This window comes from Pempheris klunzingeri, chromosome 6, assembly GCF_042242105.1.
Source record: "Pempheris klunzingeri isolate RE-2024b chromosome 6, fPemKlu1.hap1, whole genome shotgun sequence".
Lineage (NCBI taxonomy): Eukaryota > Metazoa > Chordata > Actinopteri > Acropomatiformes > Pempheridae > Pempheris > Pempheris klunzingeri.
Window position 1 is genome coordinate 21,873,135 of NC_092017.1, and position 13,013 is coordinate 21,886,147.

The 13,013-nt window shown below is 42.9% G+C and overlaps 1 protein-coding gene across 1 annotated transcript in view; it reads right to left on the bottom strand.

Moving 5' to 3' along the window:
- Positions 1 to 3,532: 3,532 nt before the first annotated feature.
- raver2 (ribonucleoprotein, PTB-binding 2) overlaps positions 3,533 to 13,013 on the bottom strand; it is a 70,526-nt gene continuing 61,045 nt past the window's right edge. Inside the window, exons 9-16 of the mRNA XM_070832675.1 lie at positions 12,440 to 12,551; positions 10,290 to 10,639; positions 9,164 to 9,272; positions 7,815 to 7,996; positions 6,927 to 7,037; positions 6,360 to 6,461; positions 5,056 to 5,274; positions 3,533 to 3,928 (exon numbers count right to left, since the gene is read on the bottom strand). Of these exons, the coding sequence (XP_070688776.1) occupies positions 3,788 to 3,928; positions 5,056 to 5,274; positions 6,360 to 6,461; positions 6,927 to 7,037; positions 7,815 to 7,996; positions 9,164 to 9,272; positions 10,290 to 10,639; positions 12,440 to 12,551 (1,326 nt within the window). The 3' untranslated portion in view covers positions 3,533 to 3,787. The remainder of the gene's footprint in view (positions 3,929 to 5,055; positions 5,275 to 6,359; positions 6,462 to 6,926; positions 7,038 to 7,814; positions 7,997 to 9,163; positions 9,273 to 10,289; positions 10,640 to 12,439; positions 12,552 to 13,013) is intronic.

Here is a 13,013-nt window from a genome sequence, read left to right on the forward strand (position 1 = left end):
AAAAAAACTCAATGAAAAGAACTGCTTAAGAGGGGAAAATGCTAAATGGTTTCTGCAAACATCCACAGATGGAAACAGAGATGTCATGTGGGGCTCTTCCTCCCCAACTTTACTTCTTAAACACAGGAACTCCCTGTGTTAGCAGGCAGACTCGCTGGATCTCCTGCCTTCCCCCCCCGAAATGAATTTCATTTGCTATTTTAAGACGGAAAAAATCAACAAGCCAGACAGAGCAAACACGGTGGAGGTGTCGGGGCAGCAGATGAGGATGAGGAAAGGGCTTCAAAGATCTTTAAATCACAGATCTACACATCTACTTCTACATATTGATATTTTGTCTTTTAATTGCTGGGTGTGCAATATGACAGTGATAAATGAATTTAAACAGCAGCTGTTCAATTGAAAAGCAGAATTAAAGCATTAAGTCCATTTCACGTTCCAGATATTTCTTCCATGCTTGTTCTGTAATGTGGAGACAGTAACTATTCATTCAATATGCTGAATGTGGACACTTGTGTCTGACAGTGCAGCATTATGAAGCCCGTTAATACAGGAAACCACCTGCGAAGAAAGAACTTTGAACAGAAAAATGTTATGCAGGTGTTAATTTGGAGTCACATTTAGAGACATTTTCTCTCTTTCTTGTTATTTTGGTGAAGCAAAATGGTTGAATATAAGCTGATCTGATTTTAATGGTACTATGGAGGCCTTCAAAAAAAAAAATCACCAAACCAAAGGCATGTTAATCGACTCATAGCAAGATAGATGGGACATGAGCCAAAACAGCACAAAGCTAGTAAAATCAGCAGGAATGGAAACTGAAAATTAGAAATGCGTGCTGAATAGGAAGTTTGACATTTCAAAGTAGAATGATTCACTTTTAAAATGTTGACAAGCCACATATAACATTCATTCGCAATATATACATGAACTCAGGTTTAAGGAAAAACAGTAGAAAGAAACTTCCTAAAAGAGATCACTGAAAACAGAAAAGAAAAAAACGGAACGGGATACAAAGAAGTGAGAAAATTCATTATACTAAACATGTGCACACATACAGACTCATATTTGTGCAAACATTTAAGCATAATGCATTTTCTCATGTTTTCTCGTGTATTCTAACGCTCCCGTCCTTTTTTTTTTTTCCCCTTTCCTTTCTATTGTCCGTATCCTCCATAACATATTTCACGGATGCGTGCTTCAAAATGCGATGTTAAATATGTTTCACTCACAACCGAACAGGAAGCGAGACATGTGACACCGTAAAACGCATCACAGTGAAATCAAGTTAGAACACATGTAATTGGATGAAGCGCAGACAGTGAGAGAGGCGGCGAGCAGAGGTAATGGAAGACATGAAGCTGTGTGTGTGTGTGTGTGTGTGTGTGTGCTTTAGTAGCGATCCTATGAACAGAGTGATATGCATTGCCCTTTGTTTAACATGAAGTCGCTTCGTTAGTACTTAATAAGCGTACGTGCACACCACCACTCCTACGTCTCCACAGATACTCAACTCTTCCATTATTGTGTCGGCGCGTCTAAACATCCAGTGCGTCCTGTTTACAACCAGCTGTCATCCCACAAAGTCACACCACGTATCTGGACCGCACTGAAGTGTAAGTATTTATCTGTGTGTGGTCGCCATGGCAATGCAAGCAATATTGTGCTCCCTGATGTACAGTCAGAGTTAAGAGCCGAAAACAAAGACACATTAAAAAAAAAAAAAAAAAAGCTTTTGCCAAGTGTCTGAGCCGTTATGTAGGAGTGTATGATGCTGTGTGAATGGCAAAACATTTACACTAGAAAATAAACATTTTACATTCAACTTTCTACAGTAGTTGGAGCCTTAGTTATTGCCAGTTTGTTAGACAAGAGACAAACCTAATGTCCATGCTGTAATGCTAAGATACCGAGCCCTCATCTTAGTAATGGACATCAAACAAACCCTCTGGACATGAAGGGTGATTCGGTTTGCAGCCTTTTTCTAATATTAATAATGGAAATGGTAAAAGCAAAAATTGTTTTAAAAAAACTTTTTTTTTTTTTTTTTTTTTCCCCTCAAAGCATAAAGAATCATTTCTCTTGTAAAAGCAGCTCAGCAAAGATCAACATTAATAATTAGCGGCATGTTACAGCAGCACGCTATGAGCCAAAAATACCAAAATTGCTAAAAGTTTTTAATTCAGAAAATCGCAAAGTTGCTCAAATGGTAAACGGTGTCCCAATCTCATACTACATACCAATCATGTACAGCATATACGAGTCTTTATAGTACACAATGTTTGTGGTCAGTATACAAACAAATAAACATACTTTACTGTTTCTTTACTGAGCTGATTCACCAACATCAACCATTAGCTTATATTCATATATTTTTACCCTTCAGTTAGCAGTTTCTACTTTCCCCTCAACAGCCCACTAAAAACAGGGTTTTATTTGTTGTATATTGAGCAAAACATACTTTGCTTTAAGTTAGTATGTAGTATGGATTCAGGACACGCATACAGTCTGAAACTTTATATTCTAATGGCAGCTGGAAACGGAAGTAAAGCTCCTGTTACAGTCCCAGCGGATCCCGAAAACACCCTAATGTGTTGGAGAGGGAAAGGAAAGGAAAGGAAGGAGGAGAGGGAGGAGAGGGAGGACTGTGCCCTAATATTTGGCTTTAACGTTAAAAACTAGATATCTACATCTAAGTCAACACAATTTGATTCAGTATTAATAAATGACTTGAATTGCCTTGGAATATTAATATATTACAAATATAAAGCAGTATAGATTGAAAAAAAAAAACAAAAAAATCAGACAAGTAGCAGATGTTTTCCTCTCATTCGTGTAATACCATTCGCTCACAAAAGAGCTGGGAAATGTCTATCACACATATCTGATATTGTCTGTTACGCATGGCTTTATATATTCTGTATTACACGCTGTATTTACACCAGCCTTTTATCTTCAGTCCAGTCTTTATAAGAAAGGTCCATTCGTTTAGGGAAGCTATTGTAAGTCACCACGATTAAGGGCTTCGATTGGTTCAGGCCCTTTTTTTTTTTTTTTTTCTTTTTTTTTTTTTCCTGATGTGCTCCCAAACCTTGGGATTGAAATGGCTGACACTTCCTACAGAAACAGCATTATCAACACGCATAAACGCACACACACACACACACAAGCACATAATTCTCTGAAGGGGGGGGGGGTAAAAAAGAGGAACCTGGGCATTGAAGCGGGGAACAAACAGATGTCAGCTCGACTGACTAATCAAAGCGTGAGTGTGCAGCGACAGACACATTTTGTATTTTGAAAGGAGACAGAGAGGGAGACAACTGGCTGTGAGACCAGTCCTAAGACAGTTTCAGCAGGCAGACAGGCCGCCTGGCTGCAATTACAAAAGCAGCTTATACGTACAGATACAGTATATTTTAGTTTACATTATATTAGAAAAAATGTACAAGATAATATTAGTTAAATACGGCTGACACATGACTGAGAAACAACAGTTTAAGTTAAAGAGTTAAGGCTTGAACAGGACAAAAGCAACACCATGTCTGTGTGTGTGTGTGTGTGTGTGTGTGTGTGTGTGTGTATACATAAGTACCAGGATCAAAGAGCACTATGGCTTACTTTCACTTGAGCCATTTGCAACCCCAAATTCTGTTAAATTTAATACCTACTGTAGGGATGCAAAATGGCCGCCACAGAAAGGCCACTAGAGGGAGCTGTGACATCCAGCAGACGCTGTGTGTGCCTCCCTCCATAAGCTTTAGGCTTTAAGGTGGTTTGGTTCATGCTAGAGCCTCTTCCTCTTGAAGTAGTCGGCGTACTGCCCTCCCAGGCCCTGGGAGTGCTGCCCGATGTAGGCACCGTCTGCTGATGTCACTTCCTGCACCGCCAGCTGAGGGTACTCCCTCTTGTGGCCTCTTGTCTGGTTCTGAGGAGACAGGAATGAGAAGAGAGGGAGGGGAGTCACAGGTGAAGAAACGTGTGTGTGTCGTAGCATTTCAGCAACTTAAAAGTGCCTCTGCTCTGCTTTTTGACATTTTATTTGTTTCTCCCTTATAGGGACTGAGCTTATTCTTGGGCCGGTTCTCTTATTGCTTTTACTTCTTGTGTGAATTTCCAACACAAGCTTCTGTAGTCTGTGTCTTCCTATTTGTCACGTTTGATAAAAATAAAAATATTGCTGAAATGCGTGCATGCTTACTCTAAATATTAAAGGATCCATGAAACAAGTTACTGTCTATAGAATATTTTTGTTACTGCATTAATTGACACTTTAATCTGAAAAACTGGAAATAATTTATGAAAAGAAAAGAAAAAGAAAGAGGAAAAACAAATACGACTAGTTATGGATTTTGACACCAATGCAAACATCCTGTGTTTGTGTGTGTGTGTTTTCGGTCTAACAGTCTAAGGGTCTCGGAGAAAAGGGGGCCACGGAAGCTGCCTGTACAAACAAATGTAAATCTTTCTAGAGACGAGGCTTAGCTCAGGCGTCTGGATCCTGTCTGCCCACATAATCGTCCTCACCGTCTCTCACTGAGTCCCTTCCTCCTCTTCCTCTCTCAATAGTTTTTGCAGCCTTAAACTCTGAGGATTAAATTAAGGCTGTGCTGTCGCTCTTATTGCTGCACCTCAGAGGACAAATGCCAGCATGTAATACAACAGACTGTTCTACCACCTCCGTAGTCTACAGCAGGGGTTCCCAAAACTTGTGGCTTGTGATTCCTGAAAACAAAGTATTGTGCACTTACAACCCCTTTGTCTCCTCACCAACCCTGCTGTCTCATCCCTGTTCATCATCTCACAACCTCTCACCATCACAGTGCTCACTCAGCTTCCTACAACAACTCAACAACTAACACTGCCCTCTAATATCAGAAGTCACGGGAGAAGCGCTGAAGTAGTTTGTTGCAATATGAAATGTTTGGATTGTGTCACCTTAGCTGAGTGACTGACTGTGGACTATCACCTCAAAGAAAAAAAGAAAAAAAAGAAAAAGGAAAAATGTTGGAACAGCATTTGCTTCGTGTGTAAGACTGAATTGTCCGCACTTACGTAGTAGTAGGTGTTCCAGTCGGTGGCGGCAGTGTGTGTGTGCGTGACGGGGCTTGGCGTGGCTGCCGCCGGGTGTGGCGCCCCGAGGAAGCTGGGCATTAAAGGCAGGGTGCTGTAGGCTGGGAGCACGGCAGCAGCTGGCAGGACGGCTGGTGGGGGGGCCGCGCCGTTGCTGACAGCGTGCAGAGAGACTCCTAAGGGCTTACACACATCCACCTCCTGCAGGACACACACACACACACACACACACACACACATTGTACTGCAGGTGATGGACTGTCTTAAGACTGCAAGTTACATTTTAGTGTCCATAGTGTTGAAATCTCTTCATGATTTGACAAAGTAACTGACTCTTATTCTTTTATGTATTCGTACATGTTAACCTTTCTGCCCCCTAGTGGCTGTCATGTCTACAGATGACACCAGGATCACTCACTTGCCCCCCACCCCCCCACCCATCTGCTGTTGTATTGGCTTGTTCTTTTTCCTGAGGACAACGAGTGAAAAACAAAATGCCACGATGTCAAGCCAACATATTTTCAGGGTCGGTTTCACGCTTGAAAGAAACTGTACGTCCGAAACCCGTCGTATCAATTTCTCCACCGACAGTGAGCTCAGTAGACCAGAATGCAGCTCCGCCACGCAACGAGATCCATGGCTGCATCTTCAAGCAAACACTTCACACACACAAACAAACAAACACACACACACACACACCCTCCAGCGGCAGATAAGGCTGAAGCTGGCTGCTCAGGGTGCGTGGAGATGTCTGGTGTCAGCTGCTGGGTGCAGAGTGATGCGTTCCCTCTAACAGAGTATCAATGTCTTACAGAGAGGTCACTCTCTTCAAATAAACATGCAGATAAATTGCATGTAAATACCAGCATGGTGGCTCTGCGGGCTTCGGCCCGGATCATTTACACTGTATCTGTAAGGCAGGACGTCGTTTGACTCAAATAATCTAGTTCGGTTTTAAAGAGCTTCCGTTTCGTACGCAGCCTGTCAGGCGTCACGGATGAAATTTTCTGAAAATTGTACAAAATAATTAGTAACTTGTACGCTGGAATTAATAACTTCTGCCCCCCTGAAAGAATCGCTGTCATGTCTGAATAGAGCTACAGTGCCGCTGTACGTCAGGTCAGGGGCCTCTCGGGTGGATACCATCATCTGAGTTCAGACCTTGAGAGCGAGGACGTTTTCTCATTTGTGTTCTTCAAACATCCATTTGAGGGCTAACACTTGTTCCTGGGGGTCATAGTTAGATCTATGTGTCTGTGGGTGTGTGTGTGTGTGTGTGTGTGTACCTTGCTGGCGTACGCCTGGTTGGCTGCTGCAGGCTGGGAGTAGTACTGAGTGACCGCCTGCATGTAAGAGCTGTAATCCCCGTAGGTCGACACGGGTGGCGCCTGGAACAGAAGAGGGTTACTGATTAAAGCTTTTATGTCATTTTTCATGTAAAGATCCGGGAGCTTTTCTGTATTTATCATAAAGTTCAAGTTTGGTGAAGTCGATGAAAATGAGATATTAAAAATACCAGCTTCAACTAAAACATTCTATAGTTTTAATGGTCATTTTTTTAGTGACTTGGGTGAATTTTGGCTGCTCTGTATCATGTTTTATTGTTTTCTCGCCTATTCTACTCTAATTATCTCCGAGTGAAGACATATATTCTGAGTTTCACCACAGGAGGATCCTGTTTCTGTGTCCTGAAGTGAGCAGTGTCCCAGTATGTGTGGGAGCATAAAACAATTATTTCAGCTAACCTGCTACTTTTGGTGAAGAAAAAAAAAAAAAGCACTAAACACAAAAAAAAATATGACAGGCTGTGATTTTGCACACACAGACACACAGATACAGTGAGTGTGTGTTACCTGTGTGTGCTCCTTGCTGTAGTCTGTGGCCGTGCTGTCCTGTGGAGCAGCGGTGCTGTAGGTGTGAGCTTGTGCTGCTTGGTAGTGCTGGTACCACTGCTGCATGGCCTCCTATGACACACACACACCCACACACACACACACAGCCCACATCATCAAACATCAGGTGAGGAGCGGCTGGAGCAGACAGATGAATGTTGGCTCAGTAATTTTCTTGTCTTTGCTGACTTTTTGCCTCCTTCATTTCTCTCTCTCCTTCTTTGTCATTCATTAACCATTGTTCCTGCCGACGGCTCTCCCCTTGTTCCTCTCCTTTGTCTCGTCTTTCCAGACAAATCAAACCGACCGTTTTATTGGCTATCTAATCATGATTCATTTGTTTGGATGAGTAGATTGTAATTAACATTTAAAATTGGGTTTGTATTGTGCTGCAAATATCAGATATGTCACTTGCTGCTGAAGGAGGAGTAAGTACGACCGGAGCAGAGACGGACAGGAAGGGGAAAAAAAAAACAGAAAGAGAGAGATGCAGACAAACAGCCAGTAAGGAGGATTCATGGCTTGTTCGCAGCGGAGTGTTGAGAGAGAGGAAGCGAGTAGGGACAGATGGAAAAAGACAGTGCTCTCTCCCAAATCATCTCTCATTCTGTCCGTCCAAATATCCATACTCATTCTTGTCTCTTCCACCTCCCTGCCTCCCCTAGTTACAGCTCACTCTGTCCCCACTGCACTCATCCATCCACTCATTACGTATCCATCCATCCATCATCCATTCGCCCACCATCCGTCTCTCTCATATTTTAGGCCAAGAAACACTTAACACAATTGCGAACAGAGACCCACATCCATCCATCTATCACCACGTGTGTCTGTATGGGGCTGCAGTACCTGTGTGTAGGCCTGGTTGTACTGGTTGTAGTCAGTGGAGGTATCGGTGGTGTATGGGGCTGTGGTCGTAGCTGCCGTGCTGTGGGAGAAGGAGCCGGGGCCCTGGGAGACAACGGGAGCGGCCGAGCTGCCGTACACCCCGGAGCCAGGCTGTCCTCCCTGGGCTTTACCCCCCACTGACCCTGAGCAGCAGTGGAGGGAACCATGGAGGAGGCGCAATGAGATCGATAATATTGTGGCTAATCGCAGTAATAAAAGCATTAACATTGCACATCTCCAACAAAAACACTATCTGCTTAAAACTCTCTGAAAAGATGGAACTTGATCCTTCATGAAGGACGGCATCTGTTGTCTGTTTAAACAGTTTAACACTCCTGAAGTATGATCCCCTCCTCCAAGTTCGACCCGAATCTTCAGTCGGCACCAAACAATCCTCGCCCAGCTCACGGAAGAGCTTCAGAGCTAAGAAGGGGCGACGGAGTGACACAGAAGCAGTGTATTCAGAGCTTTTCTGAAGAATCTACAAGTGTAGCGTCCTGAACATACAGACAAGCGTCAGATGGCGCAGGGAGCTTTAAAGGAATAGTTCAACGCTTTGGGAAAAAATGCATATTCACTTTCTTGCTGAGAGTCACAAGCTAGAATGACTTTTAAAAAAAGAAAAAAAAAAGAAAAAATCAGCCTACCATCACCTCTGAAGCTGACTGCTTAACTTGTTGTATCTTGCATGTTTAATTTGTTTAAACACTTAGGTGTATACTTGCCAAGTTTTGGTTTTATGGGGTCAGTAACTTCCTGGGGTCTGGTTGTCAGTGCAAGGTTGAATGACCAACTTATATTATTCTTATTATATTATCATAGCTTTAAAGAAGTTTTGAGGCACAATTTAATACAATTTGAGGCATTTCTTTGACAAACCTCTGGATTGCTATTGTAATAAAAGGTAACTACTGTGAATCCAGGCTGACAGCAGCTGAAAGGTAGAAACTTTACAGAGGCAGTTGGAAACTCTTTGGTATCTTTAGTCTTTGATATTTAAAGGATAGATTTTTGCAAGAGTATCCTTTAACGAGTCCTATTTTCAGTAATAGAGGTGAAAGAGTTTGCCTCACCTAACTTGTTTCCTTTATGAGAAAATGAATTAAAAGAGCTACCTGAACTGAGTGACCATCTTCATACTAGTAGAGGAATCACAATTTTCTATGAATACACATACAACAGATGAATTGATGTGCTTTCGCGAAATGGTCAAAAGTACAGAAAGAGCTGCCTTAACACAGCAGATTACACAAATAACAGGATCAGATAAAATGTGTATGCTCTTGTTTGTTGTGTGTTTGGTTGCTCACCTTGCAGAACCACCCCTGGCATGACACTGGCCAGGTTCAGGTAAGGATTGGAGGGTAGTCTGACTTCTTTAGGAGGATCGCCCAGCAGAGAGCTCTGACCACTGCTTACCTAGAGAGAGAGAGAAACACATTTAAATGGCATTACTTACGGCACCTCTAGCAGGTCTTACAGGTCACAGAAAGCAAACTTCAGTGAAAGTTTTTAGGCGTTTCTGGGGGGGGGGGGTGTTAAAGCAAATTTAATTACTGGCCAGGCTGCCCTTCAACCTTTGGATTTAGATTATTTCTGGGTTTGCAAAAACGGTGCTGTAGCCTGTGCTGGCAGCTATGTTACAGGGACAGTGAATTTCACTTCAACCACACTGACATACCAACCTCGACATGAGCTTTTTAATGTTGCAAAGATTCTGACGAGGAGCTGAAGAGCCTGTGGAAACCTGGGAGGATTGTACTCTCTCTGTTAATTACACTTCCCCTCCATTAAAGAGACTTTAGAGAAGACAACGCTGGGACCGACAATCAGTTCCCAAAAGAACTTTGGTACTGTGATTATCTCTGTACACTGACTTATTATGGATGAGTTAGCATAGCAGTGCTTTATTTAAACCAGGCGTGCTGAAAGAGATGTAGAGGAACCCAAAAGCAGACAGGTATTTAGTGAGGGATGAGGCTGGTAGACAGGCTGACAGGGCACAAGAAAGAAGGGCTGGGTAGGTCGACAGGCAGACTGAAGGCCTCATACTATATCAGCAAATAAGGGTGAGACAGAACTGCTTTATGGGAATCTCCCAAGGGAAAAGCCCTTGAGGGACTGAGGCTGTTTATGCACACGCTCACTTGTGTGTTTTGAATGAGGGTGAGACCCGATGAGGCTAAATTAGGAATAAATACCAGTTCACAAGGGACAGAAGGGTAGACAGAGAGTAGTGAGGGACTGCAACAGACAATTCGTTACACGTTAACAGCAGATTCTGTCCACCTGAAAGATTCAGAGACAGGTAATGACACATGGAGAGATTCAGAGGGGACAAAGAATAATGCGAGATGCAGAGGTGGAGGGAGAGTGGGGTTATATGGCCCAGTGGTATTCATTTGCTGTGTGTGTTTTCGTGCTCGCTGGGCTCACCATGCTAGCCAGGGGGCAGCCATCTGAGCTGTTGTGCTGGCCTGTTGACGTATAAACTCCTCCAGGGGGGTTAGGTGGAGGCGGGCCGAGGCCTGAGTTACTTATACCCAAGGAGTAGCTCTGTCCCTGTGGATGGGAGCTCACCATGGTCCCAGGAGGAGCTGGCTGCCTGTCACAGGAGGCGGAGGAGGAGGAAGAAGAAGAGGAGGAGGAAGCAGAGGGGGTTGTGGAGATAGAGTGGGCGCTGTTTTGTTCCCCAGCTCGACCCTGAAGGAATGGCATCACACCTGCTGCTGATACCACAACTGTGGCATTGTGGGTAGACGATGGCACCGACTCCTGACCCAACTCTGCGAGAGGACAGGAAAGGAAAGAGAAGGAAAGGAAATGATGGAAAAGGAGAAATAAGGGGAATGAAAAGGAAGGAAAAGAAAGAAAAAAGGACAAGGAACCAACAGTAAACAAAGTAAAGGAGAGACAAAGGATAGAAAAGGCATAAAATACGGCACATAGGAGCAATGTAAAGACAAGGAAATGAAGTGAAGGGAAATGAAAACAAGGAGACGAAAGATGCCTGATAAACACACATGAAATAGCGGCGTCTCTGTATCCTCTGGACAGAGATGAATCACTCACATGGCGGCAATCTGAGAGCTCAGCCCGACCGTCTCTGTAGCCAGTTGTAATATTTGAGAATGGCTCATACATCATCACTTATCATGTTTTATTTACAGCCCAGCACTTTGCTCTGCTCTCCCAATATTTCACTCACTCCAGGGTTTAATAAACACAAATATGTACACGCATAAATATACACAAAAAAAAAAAAAACACACAGAAATATAAGCATGAACACATCCAATTTAAAGATGCACACACACACACACACTCACACACACACACACACACAATTACACTTAGAAATCCAATAATGCTGTGAAAAATGGCCTCCACAGCACAATAAAAGAATCAGCTCTAACAAGCCTTAAGCTAACAATCCCAACAGACACGTGCGCTGATAAAAGCCTCACATTACAGACACACAAAATTGCAAACTCATACTCACAATCAAAGAGGGACATAGACACAAATACATCAGCACACACACACACACACACACACACACACACACACAAGTGCTTGTGTGTTTGTGCACACACAGTCTGTGATATATCATTTCCATTTAAAACCACACAGCTTTACTCGGCTGGGGATTTGAATTGTAAATGCACTGCAGTTTCCTGGTTATGTTACTGTACAACGCATCCCCAGTGAGACATCCAGGGATCTGCAGGGGGGTAACCCCGACACCTGGCATTAACATATCATGATTGAAGGTTATTTATATATCCTTTTGCCTGTATATCACCTTCTATTTTCCAATCAGTTATTTTTCAAAAACACATCAAGGAATTCACACTTTCAGAAGTCCTTTTTAAGTGAGACAGTGAGAAATACCTGAGAAAATATAAATACTCTGGGATATTGAGGCTTATATACTCTTTATACTGCTTTCAATGTGGGCTCTCAGCTTGGGTTTATGCATTATAAATTACGTATGTATTATTTTTATAAGCAAACTTTTGGTTTGTGTACGAAGTAACACACCTGTGCGGCTTGCTTATCTTATCAGCCTTAACAGGACATTCACTTTAAGTCAAGATTTAACCATGAGAGTCATTTAAAAGGCAATAGTTTCTCAGTATAGTGCATCTCCCATGCCCGTGTTTGGTCAAAACAGCGCATACCCTGCTCACTTTTGGGGAAAATTTACAGCAGGCTGCTCATGAGAAATGATGTCACAAAACAGAAGCAACAAGTTGAAGTTAAACCTAAATCATTTTAACATTCATAAGACATTATCACATTCATTTTGAGAACTTAGTATAAATAAAAGGAGAGACCACTGCTGAGAAGCTGCACAGCCACCATCAACCTTGACATGAAATTATTGTATGTGTTTGGTCCCTTGACAAGAAGTCGTATCAGATTGTCTCCTAATATTAAACAGAAACGGGATGCTGTTCCCAGTACCACGCAGTTCGAGCAGGTGCTCTTAAAAGACTAGTAAAAGATGTCTTGTACAGTGGTACACCATGGTCTGACAGTAATTACACAGAATCATTTGACAAGGGTGCACTGATACTCACCTGTAGGGGAGTCTCCCAGGAGGCCTTTCCCTAGCGGCACGAGGCCCGGGGGGCGCAGAGACAAAGCTTTGTGCATCAGCAGCCTGGACGGGTCCCCGAGTAGACTGGAGACCTGCGGAGGAGAGAGGAGAATGGAAAAGCATTAAGAAAAAACAAAAAGGAGAGAGAAGACAGAGTGGACAGGAAAAGTTGGGGAAAAAAGGGAGAAGGTGGGAAAGGAATGGAGATAAGAGACAGAGTGAGAGAGAGAGAGGGAGAGAGAGAAGGAAACCAAATAGAAACAAGACCATGGTATAAATACATATTGTTGTGTACTGTAATACACACACATATATTCTGAATTCATGAAAACTGCAGCTATGCCAGTAGAAGTAAGTGTACAAGTATCATGCATATGCAACCCTCTGCACCATTACAATTGTATATATTCTTTGGCAAGCCACAGGAAATGATGAGGGAAACAGTGCAAAAGAAAAAGCCAAGCAAGTATAGCATTTAAAAAGTGTGGAGCGGTGGAGGGTCAAAAAAGAAAAGAAAAATTACAGATATACAGAAGTCTCTTCCTCTGGATTCT